Below are 16,070 nucleotides of genomic sequence, written 5' to 3' on the forward strand. Positions count from 1 at the left end.
TATATATATATAAACTATGGCTTCATTTTCTTAATTTCTTTTTTCCCTTTTGATATTAGGGTGAAATGTGAGCTCGACATGTTTGTGCAACTACTAAATAACTTAACATTTACATAAGAGAAATCATTCATAGAAGCAATGAATTCTGCTTTTTGTCTCATCCTGAAGCCTTCAATACCAGTGGATATAAGGTGCATATTAGTTTCTAGTACACACACAAGCTTCACCAACAGCCCATTCACTTTTGCTTCCCCACCATTCAACACCACAGAGCTCTCAAGGACGCAGGTTTTCTTTGTATCTCTGTGCTGTTGCTAGGGTAACCAATGAACATATGTGGCCTATGCAAGCGTGCAGCCAGCTTTATCTTCCCCAACAGTGTAATTGACTTGCCGGAAAAAACAAATAGTAATAATTCATTTAAAACGGAATTGTGCCCATGAGTGCCTGCTTCCACAAATCTAACTATGCAAACACATTAACAAGAGAAAGGCGCAAAGAAACATCTTTGAGGTCAAAACAACCGGGGGGGAATGGGGGAAATATGATCACATGAATATGGATATAATACCTTAAAATTAAGCATCATTTCTATAAACAGAACCTAAAATGAAAATAAATATTTTTAGGCATGAAATATCATGGGTAGCACTGACTCATAACTTATCCATTGATTTTTTTTCTGAACAACAAGATTTTAGGTTAAAAATTATATATACACTTTAGCAAAGGAAATTTCTTAGGTCACTTTGATCACAATTTTGCCGTCATTAGTTTATTTTAATTAATCCTGTGGTGATAAATGAATTTATCCAAGTGCAAATATTCCATGTAGTCTCTCAACTAGTTACGCATTACTAGGCATAAATCCTCTGGGCAAAGTTTTGCACCATTAAAAAATTCTTCAAGGAAAATGTCACATTCTTCTTTGTGTGGATACCATGGAAGAGTTAAGAGCATTACAAAATTTACATGGTCACGAAAGACTGGATCATAACTTTGCATTATATTATTTGCATACAAGTATGTTGGCTATACTTTAAACAGTGTATTTCAATGTTTATTTTTGCCCCACAGGCTCCTACTGCTTGTACACTATTGTGAAATTAGTTTGCATTTACAAACTGAGGAACAAGGCAAAATTATTTTCTGTGGTAACTGACAGCTGACCAACAGATGCTTTCGATGGAACATAACTTGTATTCAACCTGAAATGTAACTAATTTAAGGACCAGTTCTGACCCTCACTGGAGTAACTTCATTACCGTCTTTGGTTATCAAAGCCAAATAATGATAACATGAGGAAATTTATTTGAAGAAGTAAATGATAGAAAAACTTCCAGTGATGAAGCATGATTGTGTTTGTGTACGAAGAATTTGAAGATGTTTGATCGGTAGGGCAGAGAGGAGCATTCAGAATCCATTTCAAGTAACCAGTACGCACTGGGATAAATTGATGGCAGTGGCACCTACAACACACCACCTGCAATTCTCCTGAGGGTCTCATTAACCCACAGCACAGCAACTACTCGGCAACAGTTGCTATGGGCCCTCCCGTACTATCGCGCCCCTGAGAACTGAAGCGCACAGCACATGGTTAGCAGTGGAACCCTGAAATGTGTCTACAATATTCAAAGCAAGAAGAATGGAATGGGACAATGGAAACTGAGAACAAATGTGAAAGAAGTGATTTTAACAATGATGATGATAAATTGGCCTCCAATTTATCTTGCCTTTCTCTTCAGAATCATAAATTCAGAAATAAAAAAACAAAGGTTGTTTAAAAAATGAGACATTTTACATGGTGGTATTTATGTCCATACTTATTTACTTCCATAAAAATATATAAAAATCAAACATTAAGCATTGCTTGATTGAACGGAGGTTCACCGACAGCACTTATGCAAACCTGCATAGTTCACACAAACCATTTTAACAAGTCTCGAGTTTAAGCTGCCTAACAAGAGTGCCCTTTATAGCTTGTATGCGGACGCAAATGCCTACGCAGTGATTTGACAGTTGTTCAGGTCAGAGGCTTTAACCTATCCACACTTTGATATATAATTCTGACTCATGCTTAATTTCCCCCAGATTTCCTAGTAACAGTAATACAATATCAGAGGTTATGTTAATGGCAGAACAATGACAGGGCGATGGAGGGAAAGGACAGCAAGGGAACATGAGGCCAGCCATGTCTGGTTATAAAACACAAAGAGGTAAAATGAGGCAACGAGAAGTAGCTTGAGACAAGACAAAAGGACAGAGAGAGCATGACAGGAACACATAATCAGGAAAGGGAGAGTTGAGACAGCTAGGACAATTAAAGGTTAGGCACGTAATTTCTGTGCTAATACACCAAACAGAATTGCAAAAACAATGACTGTTTATCAAACAGGTTTCCCTGTCTGCTATCAGTCGAGCAAACAGTTCTGCCTCCAAACTCATTGCATTGGTGTTGCTATGCTGGGTTGGTCAGGATGCTCAAACAATCACGTAGCCACAGTGTTTACACTTCTTGGAAGAACAAATGGCTTACTTATACATATTTCTGCATTTTGAGCTGGGATAGGAGAAAACAGAGGGACAAGAAGTACTGCAATAGCTTGTTTGCAATGACGTGATTCTGATGACGCGCAAAATTCAGATGGAGGGCAGGAAGTGAAGAGCAGAATGGACAAGATGGAGGAAAGTCCTTAATGTACTGGTTTAGACACTATTACAAGAGGTATAAACAGAAAATCACAACATATGTTGGACGTGATCCTTACGTTATAAAGAGGAGCGATTTTTCTCCTGAATTGGAATATTTGCCTGTCACTGAGACTGTAAGCAACTTCTCCAGAGCCCAGTTGCGTAAAGCACCTCAAATGTTTCCCTTAAGAATGAGAATTAAGTCGTGATTTCCCCTTACCTATGGGAATGACTTAAGGGTGCTGCATATAAAGTCTTTGATATAATCCCTTAAACCGCTAATGTTTCACAACAGCGACCCAGGACAGCAACGTTAGAAGACTTGGATTTAACCTGCTCACTCCATGTAACACTTAAGGTGAAGTTTTCCAAAACATATGTTATACTAAGGAAAATTACACTTGAGGTACTTTATGCAACCGGCACGGACATCATTCTACTCCAGAAAACAAATGAAAGCATACAAAACTATGAAGGCATACTACTTTTTTGTTAATGGTTGCATATGCAGGTTGTATTAACTTTTGACAAAGTGGTCACTGCACACACAAGCATTATCCGACTCGGCTCCTCCCGACCGCAGATGCAGGATTAAAATTCACTTTTTCCTGCGTTTTTCAGTCAATTTCTTGCATTTTCCCCCCTGATGAACAACAACTTTTGGTACACGATAAAAGCTCTTTGTGGTTTCTCAGTTTGATAGATTACAAACGACACAAAACTTAGGCATTTCACAGTGCTTCCCTATGTAGAAAATCACTTCCTGCCCTCCATCTGCATTTTGCACTATCCCATGACGCCATGTGCAAACAACCTATTCAGCAAGACAGAAAATCAAGTGAGAAGCGAGAGAGTGAATGAATGAATGGTCAGTGCACATTAGAGACAGTAGAGAAACATATAGATAGAGTGAGCGCAACAGTAAAATTCAAAAGATATAAGGCCTGTTGGGGAGGCAACACTCTTTCCTGGAGTATGTGCCCCTCACTAATTTAATCTAATACCTTCCATCTAGTTCCTTAAAGCGTTGCCCTTGGCAACAGTGATCACAGTCACAGCGAGTCAAAATAAATCGACAACATCTGTCTTGTTTAACAGGCAAAACAAGAGGTGTTGCCCGTCAACTGAGCAGTGTGTCTCGCAGGACTGCAATGGCCATTTCTCTTTTCTTTAGGAAACGACTAGACTTGGCCACGTGATATTCCATGATCACCAATCGGGACTCCCAGAGAGTACAGAATCCAAGCTCCTTCAAAACAGCTTGCTTGTTCATTCACTAATGACTGTTCATTCTTACAGAAGATGTCGTCATTTCCAGAAATGTGGTTAATTTGGGGTTAAGTTGTCAGCAATGCCATTGAAGATTGTTGTGGAACCCAATTAATGACCCACTTGTCTTTCTACACTGGATTTCTAATTGTTCAACACCCTTATTATATGTAGCACTAGATGCCAGCCAATTTCCCATTGTCCCCTGGTGTTATACTACATCCTTCTGCCAGGAGCTCTAATGGCACAGAGTAACTGATGGAGAACTTGTTGAGGACAAACTGCAGCTGTCGCCTTGCCAGAGTTTCTTCAATCTTAACAGTGTTAGCAAGTTCAAGGGTCTTGGTGTTGGGGAGTCATTCTCTGCCCGACGGCCGACCGTCAGCTTGGTGTGTTCCGGGCTTAAGGTCTCTTTTCCGAGGAACCAACCAGAATAGAAAGAATAACATCCCAGGATGAGTTATAACCACCAGCCTGGACTCCCACAGTGCATCTGAAATCTCATACTGCCTGAGTAGGTACCACATTTGATGAGGAAAGAACTTTGTGAGGTTCTATATAGCATGAATGTGTGTAGTATGAATTAAATCTGGACATACTACATACTACCTCTAAGTCACCCAGGAAATTTGCATCCTGTTTTATGAGTGGTAAAGGGACAGTTCACCCAAAAACATGGTAATTTACTCACCCTCTAGTTGTTCTAAATCTGTATGAGTTTCTTTCTTCTGTTGAACACAAAAGATATTTTGAATGTTGGTAACCAAACAGTTGACGGTAGCCATTGACTTCCATAGTAGGAAAATAAATACTATGAAAGTCCATGGCTACCGTCAACTGTCTGGTTACCAACATTCTTCAAAATATCTTCTTTTGTGTTCAACAGAAGAGAGAAACGCATACCGGTTTTCATGTGGGTGAGTAAATGATGACACAATTTTCATTTTTGGGTGAACTATCTCTTTGTGACTATCCCTTTAAAGGTATATTCACATGCAGGGCCAGCAAGTATAGAATCCATGTTTTACAACTTTATCCAGTTGTCACATGTTGGCGCCTGTAACCACTTACTGATCTAACTCTCATCAGGCAGTTAATAAACAACAGGCAAAGTGCCATAATCTAACAGCAAAGCTCACCAAGCAAGGTGTTGCGGAGACCTCCATAATTCTGAAGTGCAGTCTGCATTAACCACCACTTTCAGTTTGAGGACAGCACACCAGTGGATCTGCTTGGTGACCATGACCTACAGCAGCTGAACTCAGAAAATGACAGCTTGATATGGCCATGGTTTCTTCTCCTGGAGAAAGACCAACCTTGATTCAAGATGCTGCTTGACACAGTGCAACAAAAGAGAAAACAGACTACAGGGGTCTCCAATCCTGCTCCTCAAGGGCTACATTCCTGTAGATTTCAGTTCCAACCCTGCTTCAAAACACCTGCCTGTAATTAATTAATAAGTACTCTAAAAACCTTGGCTGTGTCTGAAATCGCCCCCATATACCCTTAAATAGGGTACTACTTGAGATTACAGCTATTTGTAGTGGTGACTGAAACCATAGTGGATGTTATCGAGTGCACTCATTCAATCCCGTAATGCACCGCAATTAGGGAGTGTACAACAGATGTACATTCAATGGCTAGAAAATACCCATAATGCACTGTAAGGGTCGTGCAGAATGAATTCCCGCATCAGACCAGAAGATGGCGACCGCAGCTGAATCATATCCATCCATCCATTTTCCAAACCAGTTTTCCAATGTGTGTACAGCGTAATATCATAAGTATAAATTCCTTTTTAGTTGTTTCATTAAGATTTATACATGCTAGTTTCCATGACAGAGTTCAAAATAACTCTTTTCATTACTACTGGAGCTGCCTGTTTGCTAAGTTTCAAATCATTATTAAACAGCAAACACAAAATATGCAAAAGTGGCAGCCCTTCTGGTGCACTCAGTGTCCGAATTCGCTCACTCATTTTCTTTCACTCATAATGTAGGGAATAGTGAATGAGGGTATAGGGGGCTTTGAATACAGCTCTTGATTAGTGGTTTCAGGTTTGTTTTATTAAGGTAGGAGCTCAACTCTACAGGAAGGTAACCCCTACTCCTGTTCTTAAAGGTCCTTCAGATGACAACCGCAAAAAGACGAGTGAATGTTTCAGTTCAAATCTCCCTCAATTCATTTTACAATAAAAGTTGTCAAGGTGTTCCTGACCCTCAAAGAAACGCCCTTTTGAGCTCAAGTATGGATCTAGGTGTCCACCAGGGGAAATGAGCACAACCTCTTGGTCTTGGTTGTTCACGCTTTCTGGTCATTCCAAAAAGTGAATTGACAGAACATTATCCTGTAACTGATGCTGCTGTAAAGTTGGGTGGCCAAGGCCAGAAGTAACCACTAGATGTGATCTCAGATATGTTCTGGAGGAACTTTGGATGGCCTGATCGCCAGTGTGAAAAAACATCACCCTGATTTGTCAAAGAAATGTTACCTATGATTCGAGGCAAGAAAAGAAAAAAAAAAAAAAAACTAGGTACTGTAGCATTTTTTTTATGCCGGTAGTAAATATTCAGTGTGGTTCTCTTGGGTTTGTAGTTATTAACGATTTCAGCCAACTTACTCTTCATCCTACATGTGAAAACATTAAATAGTGGATTAAGGTCTGTCTGAAGAAACAATCATCTAGACATGTTCATCAGTCTAAAGCTGTGCCAATAATGACAGCTAAAGTGTTTCTGACTGCTTTGCAGATGTGCTATTATGTGCGAAGATGCAGATGTCTTCAAAACAAGCCAAATTTCACTCCAGTTGGTTGGAAAATCTAAGGACAATAGAGTAACACATTATTTTGTGGTGCTCCAAGACTTACTCAGAGTAACCTGGTTGGGTCAGCCAGTGGAAAAGCTTTTTAGCAGTCTTAGATGGGGACACACAGATTAGTTCTGCTGAGGTTTGGGGTGATTTTTGCAGGATTCTTTACACCTGCATGTAAAACGCATAAGAGTTTTGACAAAATTATGAATTCAATCTACATCTAAATACTATGTCATCACAAATAAAATTCCCCCCTCGGATATCCTCAAGCACTTCGTTTACAGCAAAACCACAACAACAACACGATCCTGTATCAGTAAATAGCAGTGTACAACACTATATAAAACATACACTTCAACTGGGTGATGAAGCACCAGCACCAGTTCACCCCTAATGAATACCATCCATTCTACTTTGCCATGTTAAGCAACCTTGTCTACATACGGCCACAGGCAGTGAAACAGCCAACAAAGTCAGGCTGGGTCAAGTTAAACTAAGAGGGAAATACTTCAAGACTTGCAGTACACCCCCATGGAATTCTTCTCAGTTTGAGGTATCCTACAAATATAGGAGCAAAAAAAAGTGCACTTCAGTAGGATAGAACATGCACATCATTTGTACTCAGTGTATATAGCTATGTGTACATAAGAATATATAGGATGATGGATTGTTGTGGCTTAACAATTAGAACACATACTCTAATACACTGAGCCGCGCTTCTCGGGTGGACAATATGAGTTTGAAAATGACCAAAATACATATTTTCAAATCTTTAAATGTTCCCACCCTCAATGAAATGATGTCAGTTAAGAGGTGATAGTCATTTACTGACATCTAGTGGTGACAGTGAACAATTGCTAGTCACTGAGTAGCAGTTACATATTATAATTGAAAACTATTTGAAAGCATAAAAAGACACTGAAAATAAGTTTCTGTCATGTGAGGAGGTTTATAAGGTTAAATAATTAAAGTGATCTTAAAATAGTATTTTTGTAGTCTAATGATAGGTGCGGTCTTGCGGTCAATGTCACTTAATTTTGTCTCAATGTTTTATGGTCAACAAGTATACACTATATAAGTGGTTTCCAAACTGGGGTACACAAACAAAATGCTGAGTTTTGCAGTTTAATTCTACTCCACATTAAAATAACATTAAAACCGAGCATGTATTTCTAAACAGGCACAACGCCATAAAAGGTCAAACACGACATCCAATCAAATTACCTCATCTTTTGCGGTCAAAACTGACTGCATCCACACAAGAAGCGTGCATATGATAGGTTGCGTGCAGAGTATGCTGCATTTCTGCCTTTCTCGACAATGTATCTTTGTAAAAGGGGGTATTTTGCAGTTATTAGCATGATGAACAAATATAGACACAGACTGTGCATAGAGATTGAGATTCAAACTCTCTTTGATACAAAAACATACCCTGTGTGAGTTATTGTTTTTAACATTGATGATACATTATATGATCAAGAATGTACATTTGCAGACGTGTGGATATTTGTGAAGAATTGCACAGTATTGTCAGTATTGTTTGCGCTATTTTGCAACAAAATAATAGTTCCAACGAAAGCCACAGCAAAACTGCAGCACACAGCGGTGTTTCGTGAATGAATCTGCAGCTTTGAATGACTCGTGAGTCAATGATTCAATGACCCTTTCATAAATACATCCACTTGCTTCGTTACTGAATAAATGAATGACTTGATGACTCACTAATTAAGACAGTGACTTACCACCACCTACTGGTGTTTTTAGTTTAACATTTAAAAGTATCGCTTCATTTTTAACATCATTGAATATTTCTCTATTGAACATTTTGGTAACATTTTACAATAAGGTTCATTAGTTAACATTAGTTAATTACATTAGTTAACATGAACTAATAATGAACTACACTTATACAGCATATATTAATATTTGTTAATGTTAAAGGTGCAATATGTAATATATTTGCAGTAAAATATCCAAAAACCACTAGGCTAGTGTTATATATTTTGTTCACTTGAGTACTTACAATATCCCAAATGTTTCCAACTATTTGTAAATCGTGAGAAAATTGCAATTTTAACCAAGGCTCCGGGACGTGTGAGGAGTCGCTTGTCAATTGCGTCATACCCGCGTTAACCCTCGGTCTGCCTCTGTTTCCGGTTTTATTTTGTAGAAACCATGGAAACACCAAAGACGCTTTAATATATTACACTTTTTAATAGACAAGGCAGCAACTGTTTTGATATATTTATAGACAGAAAACGAATTGTTGTTATTTAGCTCAACACGTTTAGTCTTATTGTTTAAATGTAATTTTCTTGATTTTTTGCGAGTGCCATGCTTTACCATGCCTCAGAGAAAAACACTATTTTGTCAAGTAGCTAACATATTTTTAGTAACAGTAATACAAAATTTTCTCCATCATACAATACGTTTTAAAATGAATTGCATGCCATTTATCAACACAAGCCATCCAGAATTTAATATGATATTCAAAATCGATCTAGCTTACTGCAGTGTGTCTCAAACAAGTGTCTCACAGCAGCCGCCGAGCGAACGCACTGAGTAACGTTATAACATCATTTTCAACACTCAAATGTATATAATATGATAAACAGAGCTGCGTTACCTCATACACATGACCGGAAAAGCAGAAGGGGCGCCGGCGACTGTGGCATAATAAAAGTTCCACTGCTCACGAGGCGTGTGTTGCGCAATCGCTCCAGCGGCCTCGTTCAGCTCCCACAACACTCGGTCCTGCTCTGCTTCATACTACAATAACGTTAATAATCGCATCCATGAACATGATTTGTTCCCGAGTCCTATCCCTATTGTTTTGCACCGTCCGTTGAGGTGAAGACCACATGTGCCAAGATTCCGCACTCAAACTTGGTGTCATCAAGCTACGCCTTTGTTTTGAATAGGCCTCTAGCGACCTCTAGCGGACAAAATCTTTACATATTGCACCTTTAATTTCAACCTTTACTAATGCATTATTAAAATCTTGTTAACATTAGTTAGTTCATGTTAGTTCACAGTGCATTAACAATGAACAACTGTATTTTCATTAACTAACGTTAATGAAGATTAGTAAATACAGTAACATGTATTGCTCATGGTTAGTTCATGTTAATTAATACATGAACTAATGTTTAACTAATGAACCTTATTGTAAAGTGTTACCAACATTTTTTTTATTTAAAACATTATTTATTTTATAAAGGTAAAAAATGCACTGAATAATCAATTTCAGGGGGCAAATACTGTCCCTTAAAGAGCAACTTGGAGTGGTGTTTTTGATACTGCGCAGCTAAGGAAAGAGAAGCACTAAAGATTCTAGCATACACTTTGGAAGTGGTAAGAGAGTGACAGTGTCTTCTTACACCGTGTCTACACCAGACGCAACTTTTTTCGCGTCACGGCGCACCGCTACAGCTAAAAGCTGTCTAGACTGAACGCGACAAACCGACCGTTGCAAAGCACTTAGACTACGTCAGAAATAGAACGGGAAATCCATTTACTGTCAGGAATTTGTTGCATCGCACCGCATCCAGTGTAGACACGGTGTTAGACGGGACGCCGTGCCCGCAGGTTGGTTAATTTACTTGCACATGCTCTCAAATGGCCAAGAATGCAAGTGTGGGTATTTGAACAGGCCCATTATATATAATTTGGAATACAGTTTTAACTTACTCACCAAAAGCATATTTAAGATAATCAGAAAAAAAGAACAAATAACAAAAGCGCACAATAAAATTGCAAATAACTCCATGGAATAACTCCATGAAATCAGGTCCACTACCTAAAGTTGTGTATTTTGATAATCAATTAATCTGTCGATTATTTCATCAATTAATTGATTAATCAGATAAAACATTATTTTCTGTTTTTATTTGAAAAACACACTATTCCATTGTTTTCTTCCAAACAATGTGCAAACTGAAGGCACACTAACAACAAATATAGTGTTTGTATCTATGTAGGCTATGCAATATGCCTTGCATCCTTGTATGCCATCCCTTTTTTTTTTTTTTTTTTTTTTTTTTATGTGCAACAAATATTTAAAAAATAAATCTTACATCATAAAAAAACAACAGCTTATCGGTTGTTTTGAAGCAGAAAGACAGTTTAAATCACTATACTGATGATAAAGAAAAACAAGCACAATCTAACTGTTAACTACTAAGAAGTAAAATGGAGAAATAAATATTACAAGAGCACCTGACATGGCATGCCGCATTGTTTGAATTGTTTAATATAAAACATTCTCATTATTTTTTGCATAGCTGGGATTGTTCACTCTTACCGCAGCAGCTCACTCTGTCCTCCATTATTTTTCAGGTGCGTTTTGTTCATAGAAATGCATTCTTGTGTGTCAAGTCATTTCATTATCGATTATTCGAATAGTAGTTGCAGCCCTAGTATAAATCATCTACAATGTAGCATCACACAAACATATTCAATCACAATAAGATCTCTACAGGACAAAATATGCCTACACAACATGAACATTTACCTGGACAGAGCAATGTTGCGTAATAACCTCTCAGTTGTCTCTGAGAGGTCTGAAGGCACCAGGATCTCTACTGGTTGTATTTTAAGTACCCTGGACTCCAGCTCTGAATGGGCCACATTATCTTTAAAACAGTCCACCATCACGTCCCCGATGCTTGGCTGGACCACCTAAACTCAAAAGGGAAGACAGGGTTGTAGTAGTGAGCATTAAATGTTATGAATATATGGGATTGTTTTAACTAAATGAAACTCTCTGTTGTATTATAACTAAGGGCCGGACACACTACACCAACGGTCAGTTGGGCTAATTTTTGCAGTGTTCCACACATCAACTGTAGTCAGGCTTACGTCGGCGGCAGTTCGCCCGATTCAGCATGTTAAATTGTCGTCGGGGGTCATTGGTGAGAGAGATTTCTCTGATTGGCTGTTCAGTTTAGTGAACGAGTCATTGCACGAGAATAAAAGAGAAAGCGATGAAAGTGAGCAAAGGAGTGAAGACAGCACAGACAGAAGGCTGTTAGAATTTTACGTCATCTTACCTGAGCATTCCAATGTGCAAATATTTTAATAATATCATGAGCCGCCTGGAATGAATAAAGTGATCAGAATGAATAATATTCAAAATGCTAAGCAAGCGCTGCTTTGCTTATAGTTTGTATATCTATGGTCCTAGTTTCAGATTCCCTTTATGAATGATGAATATAGACTTGATACCTGCTAATATAGATGGTTATTTCTTTACATGCAGATGCAGAAAGCACATGCTAGTTGGCAGTTAGCTGTAGTCTTTGCTGTGTGCTCAAACGCAGCTTTTTGTCCCAGCCAACATGAGGCGACAACACAGTCGGCTTTTGTCACCGCTAGTTCTTTGACGTCGGCTTGGTGTGTCACGGCCTCAAAGCTCACCCAACACTATCAATTACCACAATGATTTCTTACCACCATCCCTACGGTCAGCTCCTTGCTCTGTTTATCAAAACTCTCGCTCACACACATTAGATAGTTGTTGCCACTGTCCTGCACCACATCTTCAGCCTGCTCCAAATCTCCCAGCTTCAGCAGAGGATTCACATCTGAGAACAAGGCAATGAATTAATTCATTTCAGGTTCTGTAGGTCGCTCATCACAAAAAAAAAAAAAAAAAGATACTGATGCCATTTCATAAATAGATATCCTTCGAAATGTTGTCCTCAATTTTTTGAAAGGAATTAATACTTTTATTGAGCAGGGATGCATTAAATTGATCAAAAGTGACAGAATTTTTCTATTCATGAAAATTATCAAAATTTCCACAAAAATATTAAGCAGCACAACTGTTTTCAACATTGATAATAATAATATGAAATGTTTTTTGAGCAGCAACTCAGCATATTAGAATAATTTATGAAGGATAATGTGCAGTGTTGCCAGATTGGGCAGTTTTGAATTTGATTGTCAGACTCAATGTGAGACCAAATTTGGGCTTGTTTGGGATCAGTTTGGAGGTTTTCAAACATTTAAAGTTTATATGCTAATTGGTAAACAAACAAAACGCAGGTTAGTAAACACACACAGTGGGCTGGTGTTGATGTCAGTTTTGACTGTGCAAAAGTTCTGAGGTTTTGAACACGAATGACACATTTTCAGCTGTTATGGTGTGTGCACAAGCGTGTCACCATGTGTGTTTCCGAGGGTTGAAGTCTGTTAATTTCTTGGCTGCCATTTACAAATAAACAGGACTGTAACGATTCCTCGATTAAATTCGAATACTCGATTTTAAAAAATCCTCGATTTCAATTTGCCCGTGTCGAGTAACCGGTAAAATACAAGTGGCGCTTTCCATGGACGAGAATCCATGAAACTAAATAAATGTATGTGCTGCAGGTTTAATATGCATTGTAATTATTTACATACGTGTAGGTTATCCATGTGCGTATCATGCGGCTCCATTCACAGTAAATGCTGCTTCAAGTGAACTGTTATTTACATGAATGGCGCGTCTCAAACTCCATCTCTGCATATGCTGTGAGTTTGGATTGCTTTTAATGTTCATCTGGAAACGCAATGTGCGACATTTAATCAGATTTGTAAGGTAAGGTACTGCAGCTTCCATAGACATCAGTGTATATTTTACAAACTCTAAATGTATTGTTACTAGTACTTATGTGTATTTAAATATCTGAAAACTAAAATAAACATCATGTGATTGAAATACTGAATAGTTGTGATATGCCAAGCACTGAGTGCATCTGTCTCTGGCTCAGCACACGCGCCTGGAGGGGGAGGGGGAGGGAGTCTGGCGCGATTACTCGAGGAATCGTTAGAATAATCAAACCATTACTCGATTACCAAAATAATCGTTAGCTACAGCCCTACAAATAAACTTTAAAAGTTTCTACCTGTTTGCGAAGTAACAATTTTTGTCATATTTGCTCATTTTCTTTTACTGTGTGTATTTGCTAAGCTTTCCTGTGTTGTATTGTTCTCCTGTCAGGGAAATTCATTCATTTTTATCATTTTAATTTGTCATCATTATTTAGTTTAAATGAGGTAAATGGTCATTATAAATCTTGGTTGTCATGTCAACAGAGTTCTATCACATTCTTTTGGCAGTGAATGTTTTGGGCGGGTTTGAGAGCTTTTGGGCTGGAAATCATTGACCCAGTCTGGCAACACTGCTCAAGTGACACTGAAGACTTTGCCATTAAACTTTGCCACAGGAATAAATTACAAAAAAAAATAAAAACTTGGTAACACTTTACAATAAGGTTCATTAGTTAACTACTTCAGTTAACATGAACTAAGAATGAACAATACTTCTACAGCATTATTAATCTTAGTTAATTTCAACATTTACAATTATATTATTAAAATCAAATGTTGTATTTGTAAACATTAGTTACTGTGAACTAACATGAACAAACAATGAACAGCTGGATTTGTATTAACTTAACATTCATAAAGTTTAATAAATACTGTAACAAATGTATTGCTCGTTGGTTCATGTTAGTTAATACATTAACTAATATTGACAAATGAGACCTTATTGTAAAGTATTACCAAAAAATCTTTCCAACCCCCAACTTTTAAACGGTAGTGTACTGTATGACACCCATCAAACAGTTGAAAACTGTAAACTGCAGCTGAGAATCTAGTCAACAACAGATATTGAAATTAATCTTAAAATAGAAATGAAAGGCAATTACGAATCTATGGAGTATTAAGAGCAGAAACAATACCTTCTCCCACAAGCGTGGATTTGGTGTAAAGTGCATGAAGTTGCCGTGTGAAGAGAGAACTCTTGTTGGTGCTGGAGGCCTTGATGGCTGAAGTTTCGGTCTGTTTCACTACACCTACCTAAGAAATGAGGCATGAAAACACTCTTACACAGACTGAAATCACAGAAAATAATAATAAAATGGGATGTTGATAGATATACTTATCTCTACATGACAAATTTGCAGCATATTGTAATTAGAAGAATGTCAGTGACCTTGTAACCCTGAGAGACCAGTCGGCGAACATGCACAAACAGGCGATGAGTAGGGATGCTGGCCGTCATGAAGTTATGGTCCAGATGACAAGTGATATTGAGTTCCTTTGCAGCAATCTATGAAAAAAAATGTTGGTACTTAGGGGAAAAAACAAATCAGGTTTCTTAAAAAAAGTTAATTTTGCACACCATAAGTCTTTCAAAGTTGAACATTATTAATGGCGATAAGTCAATGCCACTACATTAAAGGGATAGTTAACCCGAAAATGAAAATTCTGCATCAAGCAAGCACGTCTGAACTTCTATTTACAAGGCTCGAAACTGCGACCATTTTGGTTGCATCTGCTCCCAAAATTTAGTCTATGCGACCTCAAAATATATTTGCGTTGAGCATTTGTGCAAGTGCAAATAATTAGAAAGCAGGGTGCACCACAATAGAGATGCACCAGTCGACCGGCAATAATATACAGTGGCAAGAAAAAGTATGTGAACCACTTGCAGAATCTGTGAAAATGTGCAAAATTTTAACAAAATAAGAGAGATCATACAAAATGCATGTTATTTTTTATTTAGTACTGTCCTGAGTAAGATATTTTACATAAAAGATGTTTACATATAATCCATAAGACAAAAAAATAGCTGAATTTATTAAAATGACCCAGTTTAAAAGTTTGTGAACCATTGATTCTTAATACTGTGTGTGGTTACCTGGATGATCTACGACTGTTTTTTTGTTTTGTGTTGGTTGTTCATGAGTCCCTTGTTTGACCTGAGCAGTTAAACTGAGCTCTGTTCTTCAGAAAAATCCTCCATGTCCTGCAGATTCTTCAGCTTTCCACCATCTTTTGCATATTTGAACCCTTTACAACAGTAACTGAATGATTTTGAGATCCATCTTTTCACACTGAGGACAACTGAGGGACTCAAACACAACTATTAAAAAAGGTTCAAACATTCACTGATGCTTCAGAAGGAAATACGATGCATTAAGAGTCGGGGGGTGAAAACTTTTGAACAGGATGAAGAGGTCCAAATTTTTGTTATTTCACTTGAATATCATTTTTTTAATTTAGTACTGCCCTTCGGAAGCAACAGAAGATACTTTCATGTTTCCCGGAAGACAAATTAAATACAATTTACCTTGATCTTCAAATTCCAAATGTTTTCACCCCCCATCTATTAATGCATCATGTTTTTTTCTGGAGCATCAGTGAACCTTTTTTAAAAGTTGTGTTTGAGTTCCTCAGTTGTCCTCAGTGTGAAAAGATGGATCTCAAAATAATTCAGTCACTGCTGTAAAGGGTTAAAATGT

At 37.8% G+C, this 16,070-nt stretch overlaps 1 protein-coding gene across 2 annotated transcripts in view; it reads right to left on the reverse strand.

Moving 5' to 3' along the window:
* Positions 1–16,070, reverse strand: part of msh3 (mutS homolog 3 (E. coli)) — an 84,254-nt gene that overhangs the window by 65,624 nt on the left and 2,560 nt on the right. For both annotated transcript variants that reach the window (XM_051895015.1, XM_051895014.1), the window contains exons 5-8: positions 14,759–14,875; positions 14,505–14,622; positions 12,226–12,359; positions 11,288–11,454 (exon numbers count right to left, since the gene is read on the reverse strand). In XM_051895015.1, the coding sequence (XP_051750975.1) occupies positions 11,288–11,454; positions 12,226–12,359; positions 14,505–14,622; positions 14,759–14,875 (536 nt within the window). The remainder of the gene's footprint in view (positions 1–11,287; positions 11,455–12,225; positions 12,360–14,504; positions 14,623–14,758; positions 14,876–16,070) is intronic.

Source organism: Ctenopharyngodon idella, chromosome 5 (genome assembly GCF_019924925.1).
Source record: "Ctenopharyngodon idella isolate HZGC_01 chromosome 5, HZGC01, whole genome shotgun sequence".
NCBI lineage: Eukaryota > Metazoa > Chordata > Actinopteri > Cypriniformes > Xenocyprididae > Ctenopharyngodon > Ctenopharyngodon idella.